The 18,717-nt window shown below is 40.4% G+C and overlaps 1 protein-coding gene across 1 annotated transcript in view; it reads right to left on the bottom strand.

The window, feature by feature from the left end:
• Window positions 1–3,535: 3,535 nt before the first annotated feature.
• Window positions 3,536–18,717, bottom strand: part of phf2 (PHD finger protein 2) — a 38,446-nt gene continuing 23,264 nt past the window's right edge. The window contains exons 5-22 of the mRNA XM_056273541.1: window positions 17,372–17,513; window positions 16,927–17,113; window positions 16,670–16,832; window positions 16,382–16,469; window positions 15,915–16,021; window positions 14,183–14,274; window positions 14,003–14,092; window positions 12,138–12,485; window positions 11,210–11,332; window positions 9,964–10,079; window positions 9,581–9,759; window positions 9,319–9,386; window positions 7,830–7,996; window positions 6,077–6,390; window positions 5,074–5,169; window positions 4,851–4,960; window positions 4,430–4,745; window positions 3,536–3,814 (exon numbers count right to left, since the gene is read on the bottom strand). Coding sequence (XP_056129516.1) covers window positions 3,726–3,814; window positions 4,430–4,745; window positions 4,851–4,960; window positions 5,074–5,169; window positions 6,077–6,390; window positions 7,830–7,996; window positions 9,319–9,386; window positions 9,581–9,759; window positions 9,964–10,079; window positions 11,210–11,332; window positions 12,138–12,485; window positions 14,003–14,092; window positions 14,183–14,274; window positions 15,915–16,021; window positions 16,382–16,469; window positions 16,670–16,832; window positions 16,927–17,113; window positions 17,372–17,513 — 2,795 coding nt within the window. The 3' untranslated portion in view covers window positions 3,536–3,725. The remainder of the gene's footprint in view (window positions 3,815–4,429; window positions 4,746–4,850; window positions 4,961–5,073; window positions 5,170–6,076; window positions 6,391–7,829; window positions 7,997–9,318; window positions 9,387–9,580; window positions 9,760–9,963; window positions 10,080–11,209; window positions 11,333–12,137; window positions 12,486–14,002; window positions 14,093–14,182; window positions 14,275–15,914; window positions 16,022–16,381; window positions 16,470–16,669; window positions 16,833–16,926; window positions 17,114–17,371; window positions 17,514–18,717) is intronic.

Genomic DNA, 18,717 nt, shown 5'->3' with positions numbered 1-18,717 from the left:
GCAACTTTAGATCCACAAGTATCCCTCAGACAGACTTCAATTAGGAAGTAAGGAATTAGAGATCAGGGTTGTGACGCCTTCTTAAAATCAGTTGTGTCTGCAAATGCTTAAGGGTCAAGATGTTGTGGTACAAACTTGACACATAAAGGTATCCCATCTATTAATAATGTCGTTAGCTGACCAAACAGGGCTGTTGTTACATTCAGTTGACTGCTAAAGCGCTTAACTAACAAACACCCACTACACTACACTACAGTATCCTCAATTGCATAGTAACCGATCTTAAATAAGAAGGAAAATGTTTTTTATGCATGGTGGTTATCCATCATGTTTACTTCTCGGTGACATTGCATGATAATTATGAATATGGTGAACACACACACACACAAAAAATGCTTCCATTCAAAACGTGCTATATGGTTGTGTTTAAAATACCTATTAAGTTTCTTAACCTCTCCAGGTTATGGGTCTTAAGAACTTAAGCAAAAAAGGTTAATGTGCACATCATACTATAGCAACCAATAGTAGCGCCTTACAACGTATGTGCATCTCTACTGTCACAGGATGTGGCTGAAATGTTTTCAAAAATGCAATGAGATGGTTATAAGATAAAACATGCCAACATGGATTCTTCTTCTTTCTTTTTTTTTACTCCATCTAGTGGTATAGACTTGCTGCTGCTCAATATTTTTATCCTTCGTCTGAGCTGACTGGGAGGATGAAAAGCGCCCTGAGCATTTAAGTATAAAACCAAATACAGTAACTCAAGTGGCAAAATCTCCTTTGAGCACACGTCAAACTGTTTCCCCGGTGTAAACAGACCTTACGCAGCACCTTCAGATTATTGTGGGACAGGGAAAGGAAAGGTATGAGTAAGCTACTTGTGTGTGGTATTATGTTAATGCTGTTTTAATGGTGTTAACCTTGGGCTTGATTTAATTTATGCATTGGCTGAACACACTACATTGTTTCGCTCCCTTCCCCGTGTCCTCCAGCTCTTGGGCGAGAGCCCAAACACAGTCAAAATTTGCTGAACCTGAGCCTTAAACCGTTTGAATGACCAGATATTACGAGTTCTCAAAATCTCTGCGGACAATGTGGTGCAACTCTGGTATTGGATTTGAGGTGAGCGCTCTCCGAGCCACGAGAATATGAATGAGGGAAATGTTTTTTTTGGTGATTACTACACTGTGCGTGCACCACAGACGCTGTCACACTGCAACGGCGGAGGAACACATTACAAAATAGGTTTTCCACATTAACTGTATTGCAAAAGTAAACAAGGCCGACAATCATATCATCATTCAACAACAATATGCTTGCTTCTTTGAATTTGCCATTTCTCGATGTTTTAAAAAAGCGAGTCATCACCTCAAACAGAATTGTCTAGATACAGAAAAATATAGATTCAGGTCAAAAAGGATTGCAAATACCTACTAAGTACTGTAATTAACAGTGAGGGAAGACAGCTACGACAAGTATCATTCACTGTCCTGGCGCAGTGGATGCATTTAATAGGTTGGACATACAAAAATAAACCACAACAAAGCAACACACATATTGTACAAATAAAAACCTGAAAATGTCCCACTGACAAAATTTCATCGGAGCGCATCTCATTTCTCAAGAAGTGGACGCGTGACTTTACATTTGTGAGTAAAACACTGCTATTGGGTATAGCATGTGAAACCGCATTTAAAATGCACATATACATTATGTTCTGACCAAAATAAAAGGGCATGATGGAGGCGCTGACATACCTGATTAGTAATAATAGTAACTATAAGAATTATAGTAATAATGACATGTAACATTTTGAATGTTGACCATGTTACCATGGTAACATTGACAATGTGAGGACAAGATGAATATAAAAATGTTTACTAATACAAACAGACTCCTAGTGTGTATAAACTTAGTGATGTTCCCCCAACACACACACACACACACACACACACACACACACACACGCACATACGCGCGCACACACACGCCAGAAAAAAAAGTTTGCAAGGGGTCATTTCACAAGTAGATGAAATATTGAAAAACAAAACTCTTAAGAATTGTACAAGTATAAAAAGCTACAAACATTAATAAATTACATCACTGACACTGAAACACTTCACAAGGTGCTAGTAAAATAATTCTGAAACCCTTCAGGATACTAGAACTTGAACAAGAGGCTGGTCATAGAAACTTTGTTATGAGTGGGTTGTTTTTTTTTTTTTTTCTTCCTTTTCTGTAGTTTTCCTCAAAGCTTTGTCTCTTGTTCAGACAGAATCACAATACAATTAGCTTTGTGTATGTAAGGCCATATGACAATAAATGTAATAGTTCTTCAGTTGTTTTCCAGGCAACACCTTAGATTCAAAAAAAAAGGATAAAAATGAAACTCTGTGATCTTAAAAAAAATGACGAGGAAATAAAAACAAAGGTTTGAAAATTCAAGAGTTAGGACTATATATTCATATATTTATATATTTATATATATATATTCATAATTAGCAAAACTGGTAAAAATGTAGAATTAAGTCTTAAGGGAAAAGGATACAAAAAGTAGTAATTTAAAAGGCTATGTACAAGCTACATTCTACATACTGTGTGAAGCCATAAAAATGCAGAGATCAGTCAAGGGTTTTGGTGCTGCCTGTGAAATCAAAAGAAGAGAGAAAGTATCCCCATGTAACCACAGACCTGACATGGATGAGGCTTATCATTAACTTGCGGGTCCCGTTTAGTTTTACATGTTCAGGAGTCATGTGAATCTTCAAGCCACCCAGAGGAAAACCTAGTAAATGGTCAACGATTACCTTCAGGACACTGGGACTTAGTGCAGACCGAACGACACCATCTGCAAGTGTTTTTGCAGAATTCAACTTGGTAGGCATTTGGGTTAAACAACATTGGGGTAAAAATGATGTAAAATGCGCTTGCCCTGTTTACTGATGATATATTCGTTTATATGTAATCTGCGGGATTAGATGACGGCTGCTGTTCAGCAGTTCAACACAGTGTTTTTTTTAATGTTTCGCGTTGTTTGTGAAATCACATTGTGCTTTAAAGTTGAGCTTTTATAAGTGCCTTTTAAGGGCCTTGTGTTCCTATCTATGACCTGACACATAAATAAATAACATCACTGATAGTGCTTTGCAAACAAAAGTGTAACAAAACAAAAAAAAATACAAGGGCTTAGTTGATATGAATCAAAGCCATGACCTATGCGGTACGCAGACGATTGGCTCAGAGGGAAGAGGTCCTTGCAATATCCAGGTAACTTTCCATGTTTACACTACATCACTGATCATCAGTGTGGCAATGATAAGCTGCATCCATATAGCAGAAATTGCCTGTAAAATCCCCAAACATGCAACTGAATACATGCAAAGGATACTTTCAGAAATCTTGGAATGACTGCAATGTACTTCTACTTAATGTTTTAGCAACCCTGATAAACTGACAGCTGTAGTAAAATGAGATATGTTCTCTTGAAAAATATTTATAGTAGGTTCTGTACACTTTAATATCTGAAAGTTATAAAGTATAATTAGAGGCAAAAACCTATCTGAGCGATGTTCTTCTTAGAAATTGAAAAAAAAATGCATGATCTGTTTCCTCTCTCATTTCGTTTCAGTGTTTTTTTTTCTTCCAGCTGTTGGCTTTAATCAGTAAAGAGGGGTAAGGACCCAGTTCATGAAAATCCCAGTCCTACAACAATCTGTTGCATGCTACAGGAGGAGCTTCCCATTTCGATGGATCTTTAAAATCTTTCCGAGTCTCTGTTTGGCAGTTGCCATTCCTTTCTTTAGCCGCTTCGCTGTAAGAAAAGGACAGGGAAAGAAATGGGAACTTCTGTAAAGCTTGTTATAATCTGCAATTCCAAATTAAAGACAGATTAGGAAAAATTGTCTTGCATCATATCTAAATCGCTATTGGTGTTAAATTAATATCGATTTTACTGCAAGTGATTGAAAATGTCCACAATCAATAATTTTTGTTGTCGTATAGCAGTTGTATAAATAAATTAACATTGACCTTTGGCAAATTAGATTTGAGCTTGTTCATTTGCAATTATACTGAAATATTACAGCAGCATATATTATTAATTACCGCCGCTGAATTGAATCAGCAAGATGGATGCACACATTAGGATCATAACCAAAAAAAAAAAAAAATCAGTTCGGTTGTTTCATAGACATTTAAAAGATCAAGCTGAAAATCTGCCATAAATGGTTATCTGAAAGTTTCTCGGGGAACCACAACTTTAAGAATGAGCCTGGAAATGCAACAGTGGGAATTGTTTATCACGAGGACTCCTGTTGCGCACATCTACCGTTTTCAGCCATGTTAGTATTAGAACTAAGCTTAACAAACCATTCACAGATGATAACATTTAATGCCACTGCGTAAAAAGATCCACCCTCCAGCTCACCTTTGGCCTCTGCTGAACCACCGCGATCCCCTTTAGATGTGGTGCTGTTGGTGGCGTTGGTGGCATTGGTGGTGTTGTTGGGAGATGATGTAGACGGTCGTCTCTGGGTAAGGAAAACTCCGGGCGCCATGGGCTGTGGCCCCACCGGCGACTTGCCTGTTCCAGTGTTGTACTCCTGGTCGGTCAGACTGCCGTCTTGGGCATCCAGATTGTGCTCCGGTGAGCTGCTTTCCTGAGAGATTTTCCGGGGCTGCTCAATTGCAATTACCTTCTTTTTGGCGCTCTTCTTCTTCTTCTTTGTTTTTTGCTGCTCCTCCTTTCCAGTACATAAAAAGAGGGGTTACACTTGTAAATTGGATGGTGCATGTGTATTTTTTTAATTTATACCATTGGATAACATTAGCTTGGTCAGTCATGGTACCTGATGGGAAAGCTTGGCAGCAGCAGCCGCAAGTCCTGTCTCTATGGAAGCCACTCGGGCTCCATCGCGAGCTGGCCTCTCTTGTCTAGGAACCGAGGGGCCTACGCGTGCTATGACCACAGATGAGCAAAAAAAGAGAAAGAAAAAAAAAAGAGAAAATGCCAAATCATTCAACTAATCAAAGAAATACACATATTCATTTGTCATGGGAATTTTTTTTTACCTGTTGGGCTGTATGGAGTGTCATCAGAGCTTTTTCTTTTTTTTGATCTGGATTTGAAAACAGGGTTATCCTCTTCAGACTCCAGCGAAGGGTAAACTGAAATCAACAGATCATTTATTCAGCAAGGACGTCCAAGTTATGAATCAACCAACCAACCAACCAACAAACATTCAATAATTTTATCCTAGTGGATGGGTGAGGCAAAAAAGAAAAACTACATAAATACAAAAAATAATGTTGGATGTGTTAAGTAATGTACACCATTGATGCGTGCCATGCACTTGATTTTAATTTCCCTGCAACAAATTGTGAGACAGCTGCGCGACATCTGTTTATTGCCCCTTTATTGCCTGCTCGCACCAAGATTTGTTGAAAACACCCATTGAATTGATGGTATTTTAATTCCAATAATTGGATGCTCACAATAAAAAAAATGCCTTGTTTAAGGAAGAGGAGAGTGCCATTGTTTGAGAAAAGGCTTGCCCTGGCATGAACGTTGATGTTACTAATGACTAATTGAATACCCAGCTTGAAAAGCATGTAAAATAACAATTCTGCACTCTTGTTAATGGGTTATTAACAAGCTGTGAGGGTCAAAACTGTTGTTTTTGGATGGGGATCACAGAATGAAAGTTGCAAGGAAATCTAGCTAGAGCAACGACAAAGAGCGGATTTGGAAAGGACTTACGAAAAGTAAACACAAACCCTATCAACTACTCTAATTCTAATGAAAACTTCCTGGTCAAACTGAAAATAAAGGAGCGACATGTTGATACTCCAGAGGTAAATCTGTTTTGATAGGCACCTGTTGGCGGTGGTGAAGATGGACTTTACATAGTCGATACAGTAATTATTTTTATTTTAGATGAAAAGAAGAAAAAAGAAAATAAAGAACCTTCCTTAGCACTGGCCTGACCTCAGTTAGTTCAGATATCTGATCTATCTGCCATATTTCCAAAATCCACAGAAGAAAAACAAAGCCATGAACAGTTTTTCCGTATACCATAATCGGAGTCCTTGAAGCATGCGTCCATATGATCCTGGTCATCATCAAAGTCCATGCTGTCAATACTACTGCTTTTCCTGGGTTTCTTCGGGAGACGTTTAGTGGGCCGCTTGCTGTTGTTACCACCTCCGCCGCTGGATCCGCTGGCTTTCTTGGTGGCCTGCGTGCTGTGCGAGTTGTTCTTTGACTGGCTGTTGTTCTTGGACTGGCTGTTGCTCCAGGGCTGCTGCAGGCTGTCTGAAGAGGACAGATTGGCCATGGACAACATGCCCTGAATGGCCTCCTGTGTGCTGGGCGACGCAGGTGGCTGACTGGAAGGGGTCAAGAAGGAAAAGCATAACATGTGGCCCGTGACAATTCAGAAAGACAGATGAGATAAAGAGCGATCAAAAGAAATGCTCCAAAATGGTCTCTACAGCACCGTGTAAAGCCACACACTTGAATTATTTAACATTGTCATTTGACATCTGCACAGTATTAAGCCTGGTGTAGAACCGTTTGAAGCGGACAACTGTCATATTCAAATATTCTCCGTTGGCCCACTGTCACACTGAGAAGCTACTACTGACAAAACTCTGATCATTCAGATTACTGCCTCTTAAGCGATTAACTAGTGAGCTGAAACCATTAGCAATGTGCCTATTGGATGTGGTTCTGATTTAACCGTGGTCATTTCTTTCCCCCCCTAATCACTGACTCATGTTCCCCTTTTCAAAGCAGGAAAATAATTTTGAGAAATTACCATATTTTAGCAATGTTTTCTTTCTTTATTTCATTGCTCATTTGTAGCTTTCAATGTGGTTGAAACAGACCATCAAAAGCTGAGCAAAACAGCAAACAAAAGGCAGAGGAAGAGCCTGGAGCCAGGCGGCATTTGACAAATTGACGGCAGATCAAACAAACACAAACTTAACATGCAAACTGCTGACAGAGTGTGGGTAAATTGTTGCTTCACAAGACGATTTTTCAGTTTGGGAGTATTCAACCTTGGACTCACAACAGGTTAGGTTCTGCTTTTTCAGCAAATTATATCTGACACTGAGTCAGCCATTTGTTTGTCAATGGCTTGTTCCATTAAGGAGAGTAAGATCTAAATTCATATTCCAAATGAAATAGTTTTGCAGGAGAAAAAAAAAAGTAATGGCTTAATGACGCTGTGGGAACAACTTGTTGCAGTATCCGGTCTATGTATGCTGCTGTATCTGTATTTCAGATGTGTCAGGTCAGTGGCCCTCAAACCAATGGTGGTATGCAGAGAGCCCCTTGGTGGTATGCCACATGACTCTGGAAATTTGTTGTATGCTCTGAATTTGGCGAAGCCTAATTAAAACCATTAAAATATTTGATCATTTGAAATTTGTGATTTACTTTGCTGATATAATCACAGTATAATCATATCAACATAGTACAGTGTTGGAGGTGAGATAGCATTTGCTAGTAAAGAAATCCATTCACATGCATCCTTTTAACTTTTGTCACAATGAGAGATTATAGTCAAGCATGTGTGCGTGTGTGTGTGTGTGTGTGTGTGTGTGTGTGTGTGTGTGTGTGTGTGTGTGTGCATGTACTCGTTTGTCATTGAGATGTTTCTTTGGCTTATGGGTGGTACTTGGATGCTGTGGTTTTCGTGGAGCTCCAAATGCGGAGCTCGACTTTAGTCCAACAAGTTTGAGAACCACTTTGTGAAGTTGTTTAAGTTCCAGTGAAGCTGCTGAAATGAAAGAGATGTGCTGGTAGAGGACTGCTGTACCTGTTGGCACTGTAGTCAATCCCACCCACTTGCTTGCTGGCCTGTAACAGGTCAAGAATTCCGGCTGCGCTGCCGCCCTTTTTCTTCACCTTCGAATTGCGTCCTTTGACCTCTGGCTTGACCTCTGTGTCTATGTGTAGGGACTCTTCATCTGAGGAGTCCAAGCTCTATTTTCAGAAGAGGTGGAGAACGTATGAATAGACCAGAGAGACAGAAATAAAGGACTCGTTGCCAAACCCAGCTGTTAGTGTGTCATATTTTTTTTTGTGATTTATTTTCTTTGGAATACTGCAGGGCTGGAATTTTTTAGGATTTCCACTTGAACACACAATTGCTATTGATTTTTTTTAATGGTCGACAAGATGGGTGTCGCGCCTGTAACTCACGGCCTGGCGGGCGCGTAGGTTCCTGCGTGCAGACTATGTGTCAGTCAATCCAAAAGGATCTCACACACAGTCAAATACCGGCGTAGAGAAAAGTAGACCCCCCCCCCATTTTTCTCCCCAATTGTACTTGGCCAATTGCCCTATTTTCCAAACCATCCTGGTTGCTGCTCCACCCCCTCTGCCGATCCGGGGAGGGCTGCAGACTACCACATGCCTCCTCCGATACATGTGGAGTCGCCAGCTGCTTCTTTTCACCTGCCAGTGAGGAGTTTCACCAGGGGGACATAGCGCGTGAGAGGATTACGCCATCCCCCCCCAGTTCCCACTCCCCCCCGAACAGGTGCCCCTACCAACCAGAGGAGGCACTAGTGCAGTGACCGGGACACATACCCACATCCGGTTTCCCACCCACAGACACAGACAGTTGTGTCTGTAGGGATGCCGGACCAAGCCGGAGGTAACACGGGGATTAGAACAGGTGATCCCCATGTTGGTAGGCAATGGAATAGACCGCTATGCTACCCGGATGCCCCTAAAGTGTGTTCTTATCACATATCCAACACTCATAGGCTGACTTTTTGGTTGAAAAGGGAGGTTGAGGTTACTGATGACAGTCACTGATCCAGCTGATCTACTTTATCTGTCCCACCGAGAACCTCTCGATGAATGAATATACAAAATAATAATCGCGTCTGTCATAACCCCGTTTTCTCCTCTTACATCATTCGCATGATACAAATTTTCCTAATCAGTACGTGGCGTTCCACAACCAGATTCAGGAGCGTATCATCATGATTCATTCTGTATGTTGTTTTTAAAACTAAGCTTTAAAGGCAGAACTGCAGCGTCCACTGGCACATGTGATCTGTATTGGCGCGTGACGCGTTTTTTGAATATATTCAGCTGAAAGGTATTAGGGCTCATGAAGGATTTTTGGCAAGTAGCTCGAGTCCATCTTTTCTTTAAGACTGAGCAGCATTTCATGTCCAAGGTATACTTGCATTTGATACAAATGACTTAAACGTTGGTACTTTGCAGTACGGTGGCTAGTTTGTTAATGGTTATCGAGATCATCATATGGAGCAGAGACTGTGCACACATACCTTAATCACTGAAGGCTGAAGCTTTGGCTTTTTGGCTGGTTGAATGGGCTCTCGGATGTTTGACAAAACTAGACAAATACAGAATAGTCAATAGACAACAGCTCATTCAAAATCTGCCCCCCCCCCAAATGTGCAGATTTAAGAGATTTGAGAAAATCAATGTAAATGCAGTAAGAAAGGAGTTTGAATCCCACCGCATGCAAGAAAAAAAATGTTGAGAAGAAGTGTTCAGCGCACTGCTGAGTTCTGCAGCAGTACTCACATGACAGGTCTCTCTTAACGGCATTCTTTTTCCTCCTGATGGGAAATTCGTCTATCTTCAGTTCCCCCTCATCTGAAACGTACTCGTACTCGTCTCTCACTGGCTTAGCTTTGCCCTCTTTTAAGTTTTGTAATGATCCAAAAACACTTGAGTTGGTCTGAGGTTTCAGTGCCTTGGAGCTGACAGGGGAACAAGAGGCGATAAGGGACTGGTACAAGACTCATAAAGGCCTGCATACTCAGAAAGTCCTTGAAATAAGTCTAATGGATATGGAGCCGGTGTTCACTGAGGTTTACAATATCCTATTGCAGCACATTTGAAGGTTAAAACACTCTCTTCTGGGAGGCTCCATTATGAAACATTTATATCTGTTCCATACCTACCCGAGCATTTTCTTGTGAGACATGGTAAAGCTGAACCTGTCTTTATTGCCTGACAGTGGCGTTCTGTCAAATTTGCATTCTTCCTCCATTTTTAGCAAGGAATCTGGTTTACTATTCTGTAAAATATAGATACAAAGACATTATTTAAATAAAAAAAAATGCAACACCAGTGAAGTAAAATTAAATGTTACACAATACACATGGGTCACTTTAATGAATTTCCCATTTTGTAACCCTCATTAAATCAAATCTTTTCAAGGGAGATGCAAAATTGCTGTCCTGAAATCACTGCAAAGGGAATTGTTTCATTATTTTAAAACAAATAATTAAAATTCTCAACTCTTCATTTATTAGAGGTAAATCTTCATCCCACTTTAAAAGAGAAAGCTAAAATTGCTCAGAGTAAAACCAACTTTCAGGGTTTTTTTCTTTTCTTTTTAATCAACACAAACATAGGCAGTATTGCTGTTCGTGTTGCACAAAAAGAGCTGTTAGCCTCTACAAAAATCAACCATGATCAGATGTGAAGATGTGGTCTCCAATGACCTTGGTAAATATCTAACAGGGTATCCACTCCATCTGCAAATGCTTGGCCTGATGTGAGGGAGCACATGGACCAAAATCCTTGGAGTGACTACAAACATTCCAAAGCAGTTTGGCATTGAATTTTCCATGAAACCGGAGTCCACTAATGTCTTCCGTTCAAGAGAATTACACTTTTACTCCAAAAAAGCTTTCCATGTTGTTCAGCAACCATGATACAATAAACTTGTCTTTTCATGCATCTGAGTGTGCACACGCACACACACACGCGCACGAGCACGCACACGTGCGCACGAGCACGCACACGCACATGCACACAAAACACAAGTGCATATGTAAATACTTAGATGAAATGTTGTGCATATGACATAGCTTAATTCCATTAGGTAAACCCTGGTAGGGTGAAAGTCTCTGCAGCAGCTTTGATGAGCTGCAGGCCCAAAATGTGTGACATAGACGCATCATTATTTTTCCTTATTACTTTGAAGTGAAGTGTGCAGATCACTTTTGGATGATCATGAACTTTTTTTGTTCAGCCTCATAGCTTCTATGCTTCCCAACCACTTGAATCTTCTTTAAAAATAACCATCCAATTGGTTTATTTTAATGTTTAAAAGACCGTTATACTATTTACGTTGGCCTCTCAAACTTGCCATTTGTTTTCAAACCATGACAAAATGCTCTCAGCTTAAAATAATCTTACCTTATACTTCCACTTTCTGTCTTGCTCTGTCTTGTTCTTGTTCTGCTCTCTAATTTCAAACTTCTCCACATTGTTCTGCTTTGATATTTCTTTCTCTGACATACTCAGGACATTCTTTACAGCCTGAAAAAAAGGAAAAACCCTGAGTTAGAAACAATATCATGATAAAAATTATAAAATTTTATCTCTATGGGTCCTTTTTGTACCATTTTGCTTCTGTAGATTTTCATAATTTTCCTTTTCCTAAATAAAATTTGCACTCAGAGGGATGCAAAATGGTCATCACTTATTTTAAGCACATGGAATCAAGACAATGAGTGAAATCTAAGGATATAAGCGGTACAACACTTAAGAAAATTAAAATTATTTATTTATTTTTAATTCCCCCCTAACTGTACTTGGTCAATTACCCTATTTTCCCAGCCACCCGGTCACTGCTCCACCCCCTCTGCTGATCCGGGGAGAGCTGCAGACTACCACATGCCTCCTCCGATAATCTGGAGTCGCCAGCCGCTTCTTTTCACCTGACAGTGAGAATTTTCACCAGGGGGACGTAGCACGTGGGAGGATCATGGTATCCCCCTCCACCCCTAACAGGCGCCCCAACCGACCAGAAGAGGCGCTAGTGCAGTGACCAGGACACATACCCACATCCGGCTTCCCACCTGCAGACACGACCAATTGTGTCGGTAGGGACACCCAACCAAGCCGGAGGTAACATGGGGATTCGAACTGGCGATCCCCATGTTGGTAGGCAATGGAATAGACTGCTACGCTACCCGAACACCGAAAATTAAAATTTATTAATTTGAAAAAGAAAAATCCAAAAAGAAAAAAGCTGAAACACTGATTTCTCATTGATAGGCAACATTTGTACTGAAAACCCATACATTAGACCCTCGTCATGTGAAACAAAGAGACCACTCACCTTCCCCTTCTTCGGCTGGTCCATCTTACTCAAGATGTCCTTCGCATGGGACTCCAGAGCTGCAAAGCTAGACGGCTTAGGAGGGGGGGTTGACTCTTTCGCTTTCTTTGCTTTCTTTTTTCCTCCTTCCTTAACCTTCGGCACCTTTGGTGGCTTGGGGGCCTTGGGCATCTTTGGGGGCTTAGGCGGCTTAGGGGGTTTGGAGGCTTTCTTTCTGGCTGTTTTCTCTCTGCTGGGCGAGGGGACGTGAGCCGGGGACATCGGCTCTTCAGGCTCCGAGTGCGTAGAGGGCGCTTCCTCCACTGGCACCTTAATGCTGGGCTCAGTCTTAATGACTTTTGTGGCACTCTAGAAAAGAAAGCAGGAAATATGATGTTGACGTAATGATGAGAAATAAGCTCTGGGGTGTTGTTTACACCTCCATTATCAACACTCACCATCACAATTTAAGAGACCCATTTGGGTCCAGGAGGTGTCGCAAGTCATATATTGTTGTTTATTGTACTGATCGTAAAGCCCTTTGGGACTGCCTGTGATTTTGGGTTATACAAATAAACTTGACTTGACTAAAGTTGTACCGAAATCAATAATCGGTAATCAGATTTAATTTTTCATGTCTAAAAATGTTGAACACGGTATAATAAAACATTAAGCAAATCTTTTTTTTTTTATTTGTAAATGACGAATGTTGTTTCTTACAGCTTTATCCAGCAAGTTTTGGCAGTAATGGTGGGCAGGGTTTAATATTTTGATGATTTGATCCGATAGGCTGTTTGTAAATGAGTGTGTCTGATGACATCATGAGCACTGGAAAAAATATCAGCTGAGAAAAGCTGAACAATGGGGAGCTCTTTTAAAAAGAAAAAAAAGCATGTTTTTTTTTGTTTTTGTTTTTAGTAGGAAGAGAGTACAAAATGCATGATGATTTAAGTAATAAGTTATGCCAGATATGAAAAAAAAAATATTTCACTCGGATTTTAACCTAGTCTTGCGATTCCAGACAATTGGAGATCTCCGTCTACCAATGTCTGGGGACTTCTAAATGCAAGAATGTTGCCACAACGGTGGCGAGAATGGCTGCTAACAAACCTAAGCCTATTGCTTTGGAAATCTAGGACACTCCTTACCGGAAACAGTGCTCTCCCCTCATCCTCCTCTGTAGTGAAACAAATTGGAGATATAGCGAATCACTTTGTAACATGGAGAGAGCTTTTTAAAACAGTGAAAATGGATGTCCGGAGCAACTTAACATTATTTGATTCCATTGTATTGAATGTGTGCTCAGTGCCCAAGATTGGTGAAATTAAGGATTTACATTGACTTTGTCAAAAACTTTTAACCCAGGACAAGAAAGACATGTTGGCTTGTTTACCAACTGGTTACAGGAAAAGTTTGGTCTATCAAGCCTGGCCAACTGTCTGTGACTTGTTGTCAGCACAGGGACAGAAATGCATGGTGCTGGTTATATGCCCTTTGCTGTCCGTAATGGAGGAGCAGATTTTGCTCGGTGGCTGCTGCTGAGCCATCCTATAATGCACGTGTTGCTAGTATGACAGTGTTTACAAGCACACGACTTGTACATGTCACCATCCCAATATGAAGGGCCGCCCTAAAGACTGGATTGGTTCTGCAGTGCAGGGTTTTTTGTTTAAATTCTCTAATTGTTTCCACCCAGTTTTAGCAACGAAAAGCTGGGAGATTGTCCTCAGTCTCTAGTTGAGCAAAGCATTTAGGGACTGACTTGTGAGTCTGACCACATTGCCTTAAAGCCAATCTGTGTCTCGCATGCTGTTCAAATCTATGTTGACACTGCACTGATCATGTCTTGACAATAGTATATCTATGCCAACAGAATAGACAAACACCTCTGAAATTCTGATCTCTTTGGCAAGATCCTTAATGAGCTGCGTGGGCTTCATATTCTCTGGAAGCTCATCCTCGTGTTCAAGAAGAGCCTGTGTGAAATACAATAAAGCTGTTGTCACACAACATTTTAGATGCATGATTAACAAATGCACATTTGACAAGATAATATATGTCCATACCTGTTTTTTAGTCCAAGCTCTAAATGCTCCATTGATGATTTTTGCACCGTGGACCAGGTATGGGGCTGGTTGCTTATTTGCCTTATGTAAACCTGTGGCAATGGAAATGCAAATATTATTGTTCTCTTAATGGACCCTGTAGCGACCCTGATTTTTTTTCTTCTAAGAACTGTGGCAAGCCTGAAGAATTCAAAGCCAATAATTTGAAAGTGAAAAAAATTCGACTATAATTTATAAAGAAGGCACATAATACATTGTTTGTAGATAATGGATCCTAGACTTATTTATTGTATAGGAGCAGTGGGCAGCTGCAGCGCCCGAGGATCAACTCCAGTTCTTCTTTCCATTGCCTTGGTCAGGGACACAGACAGGAGTATTAACCCTAACATACATGTCTTTTTGATGGTGGGAGGAAACCGGCGCACCCGGTGGAAACCCACGCAGACACGGGGAGAACATGCAAACTCCACACAGAAAGGACCTGGGATGCCCTGGGGTTTGAACCCAGGACCTTCTTGCTGTGAGGCAACAGTGCTAATCACTGGGCCACCATGCCGCCCAACTATGGACTATGGACAAGCATCAGCTAAATTCCTACAATGTCGCATGTAATACTTCATGGTCTTGAATATGATTTCATTTGCAGTATCAGAAATGTTAGAAATGCAATTACATGAAGTTTATTTGAATGTAAAGCCATTATGCTATGAATCTAAAAAGTGAAACTCTCATTAACTATCAATGCTGCAGCCCCAGATTGTGCCTTTTAACAATTTTACAATTTAGCCTCAATTCTTTTAATTCTAGTTCTGGGAAGGACTCAGTTCACAAATCTAGAATGAACTGTTTTAGACTGTATGATTGAATGAGGCGACGCTATGTGAATTAAATTTTAATGTGATTTTTTACCCTTTAATTGTGCTTTAATGATAGAAAATATTCAATCTAATGGTTCTATTAACTCGTGACACGTATATTTCAAACCAAAGGCTTTTGAGGGCACTTGAGTGAACTGAATGGCCCCAACACTGTTTACAGTGAACTGGATACGCAGCCACTACAGGAAATAATTAATAACATGAAGGCAAAATAGCAGCACCAGGAAAAATTCAAGGGTGAATTAACCAGCTGAGATTAAAGGACTAACTATGTTGCGCCAAAAAAGAATGACCTTGAGAAGAGTAATGGTATATTAACGGCATGACCTTCAGTGATGGAAGTAGTGTACGTTGAGCACAAAAGCAATCTAAAATGCAACACATGCACACAAAGAAAATAGTAGAAAAATAAACAACTGCCTCAAGCCAGTTGAGGAGATTTTAAACACAGGCTTGTAATGGAGCAAGTGATTCTGCGTCAGCCAGCTCTTTCGAAGCTAATCATCTGTGAACTCTGATTCAGTGATTTAATTACTGAAATAATATTAGAGCATCCAGCTCCTCATCTGTGCAGCAGACATACAACAGCAATATAGCGTGGAAGAACGGCATGCTTCCCGAGTGCTGTAAACGGCAGATGTGACAGTGCATTCATTTTTCTAGCTTTTCATGCAACCTTTTCAGAAAGAATCGGGGAGATAAATGAAGGTATTTGTTTGCCGGAAATAGGCCTGCACTGACATGAAATTTTAAATATATGACTGAAAAGCAGGTGTATATATCAACTTTAGAAAAACAAAAAAACAAAAATGAGGTTTTCAAACTACAGTAATTCAAGAAAAGTGAATGTTCACCTTTGAAACGCTCGAGGAGATGACGTCCCACATACCAGCATGCCGTCTCATAATTAGGGAAGGGGGTGAGTGTTTTGACCTTTAGCCGCTTCTCAATTTCATATGCTCTGAAGGGAATTAACCAAACAGCCTTACATACAGTATAGACAGGATTGTTGCATCAAAGTACTCAATTCATATTCCAATTAACATTTCCAAACACTGAGATTTTAATAGCCACATCTGTGGAAAACTACAATGGCTAAAAAGTAGTCCTAAGCAAGGACAAACAGTAAATTCTAAATTTCGCCAAGGCTAAATGCTTTTGAATCTCACTCAATCCCCTAAATTAGGATCAGGATATATCTAGGTCATTGGTATAGCATACCAAACCAATTATCAATCAGAGCCGTTACCAAATACATCTACACTGACAAGGGCTGATGTCAAAAGGATGTCTGCATGTGGAATAAATCAGATGTCCTCACCTCATCTGCATCTCCACGCTTAAATTGTGGACGAAGTGTCCGGAGAATGCCAGACAGTCCACCGGGGTGAGTATTGCATTGATCCAACCTTTCGAGGACAGTCAAATGTCAGCCAAGGCAGAATTGTATACAGTAGATTAATCAAATACTCACTAAAGGGAAAAGTAATGACATGCTAATTGTAAAAAGACACACAAACACAGGACCCCTCACACACATGTTAGCAGGTCGTCGAGCGTTGTGCCAAATTAATTTCGATTATACTATTTACTTGGACGTAATTCTGACCTGACGGTATGAACAGAGTCTGCCCTTGCTTTAGCGTGCACTTGTAACACTTGTCCACTTGGTCGGCAAAGAACATCTCACTGTGATTAGACGATGATCTCCAGCGCTCGTAGAGAGACAGGTTGGCGGAAGTAGGCTTAATCAGGAAGAAGATTTTCTCTCCCTGCAAAAGACAAACACGATCAGTTTCTTGGGACCGTCACTGTATGAGAGGCTGTAAGAAGGTTCTAATGTGCGGATTGTGAGAGATGGCAGACCTTGAGGACGTGGTACCAGACGGAGGCACCGCCACACTCGATGTGGAAATCTGTGTAGCTGTCCTTCACACAGATGAGACAGTATTTGGTGACTTTGGGCTTCCCGAGCAGAGCGTCATCAGGCCAGTAGTTTTCTACCCAGGACAATTTCCGCACTATCTGGGGACTCTCCACAATGCTGTTCATCCTGTCACGAAAAAATAGGAACAATAATTACCAATTTCGTTTTTCAGATGGCCATCTGATGACTCTGTTCTAAGGTGACATTTTCATTTTTAATCCAAACCACCACACATTTTTTAGCTCTCTGTGCACCCTGAGTTACAGACAGAACAATGTTGAAAGCTGAACTGAAAATGTATGTGGGCTTCTGATATATCTAATGAAACGTACTTTCCCCCCGTCAAAGATAAGTCAATTCAGCTGTCAGATAAAATCCGTCTACCTTGTGTCTGAAAATTCCAGGTTGATTACGTTTAACACTTTCTTTCTGTTGGTGCTGTAGTAGTAGTCGACAAACTCCTTGAGTTTCATCTTACTGTCAGTCTGCTTGGTAACATCAACAACATCAACACCGACATCAGGACCTTGGGAAAACACAAACACAAAAACAAAAAGTTAAATACTAGCCCACAGAGGAACCTAAGGGCAGAAAAATAAATCTTACAGTAAGGGAAAAAAATCACTGGCCATCAGAGACAAATAAATGTCACTTTACAAGAAACTAAATGGTCTGTTACATTGCAGCCTCGAATGACGAGAGGAAAAGTAGATCAGTGGCGCCCTCTATTGAAAGACAAACTGAGAGCACCTTTTTCCTTTGGAGTGAAGTAATGATCACTGACTAGGACAGGAATATAACACATACTGTCCAAAACATTTATAATGATTAAGGGTGAGACTTATGTCTCGGGGTGAACTGAGATAAATTATCATCACCGATTATACTTTAATGAATGAGTTGACTGAATTAAAAAAAAGTGAATTCAAACATTATCTGGGTGACACTGAAAGTTTGACGAGACACAACAGTGCAGAACATCGTAATGGGTGGATGAAGAGCTGTCTTTGTTTTTCTGTGTGTGTGTGGGGGGGGGCGAGTCTATCTACTGACTACCATACACTTTTAAAAAATAGCATGGTAAACCTGCAGGACTATAGATGAATTGAGTTGAATTTGTTGGAACAACTGTGAGTAAACCTGTGTTGTTTGCCATCTCACTTAATAGGATAAGCAAGCTGGTATTACTAACATCAGATTGTGTAACTGATAGCAACCTACAAATCAAACCACTGCTTGCTATGACAGAGGCTGGTCCAAAACCGAGGTCCAGCCATCAAGTGCGCTCTCCTTTTTACCACCACAGACATTATGACGCTGTCATTTGGTGTAAGCACAACTTATAGTTGCACAGATATTGATTCCAAATGTTAATCCATTTGTGGCATGTTGCTTTACGACCACAGGAATAATTTTTTAAAAAGCACACAAATTGAATGAACCACAGGCCGACTTAAAGAAAAAAACAAACGACAACAAAAAAAGTCCGTTTAAAAGTGCTTTAGAATCAACAATGGAAAATGAAAATCTAAAAACAAATTAATAGCATATATGCTGCTGAATGAGAACATTCACAGACTATATGCTGCTGTTAGTTAACTTAAAAGTAGTTTTACTGCAAAAACGAATGAGAAAAATAAGAACAGATAAAAGTACAAATGGATAATAAATAACTTAATGTAAATAAAATAAAACCTAAACGAGCTAGCGGCTGCTCGCTTGTTGTATCA

The sequence above is a fragment of the Lampris incognitus genome, chromosome 2 (assembly GCF_029633865.1).
Source record: "Lampris incognitus isolate fLamInc1 chromosome 2, fLamInc1.hap2, whole genome shotgun sequence".
NCBI classification, from domain to species: Eukaryota; Metazoa; Chordata; class Actinopteri; order Lampriformes; family Lampridae; genus Lampris; species Lampris incognitus.
Note: the sequence above shows the minus strand (reverse complement) of the source record. Positions and strands in the feature narration are given on the sequence as shown.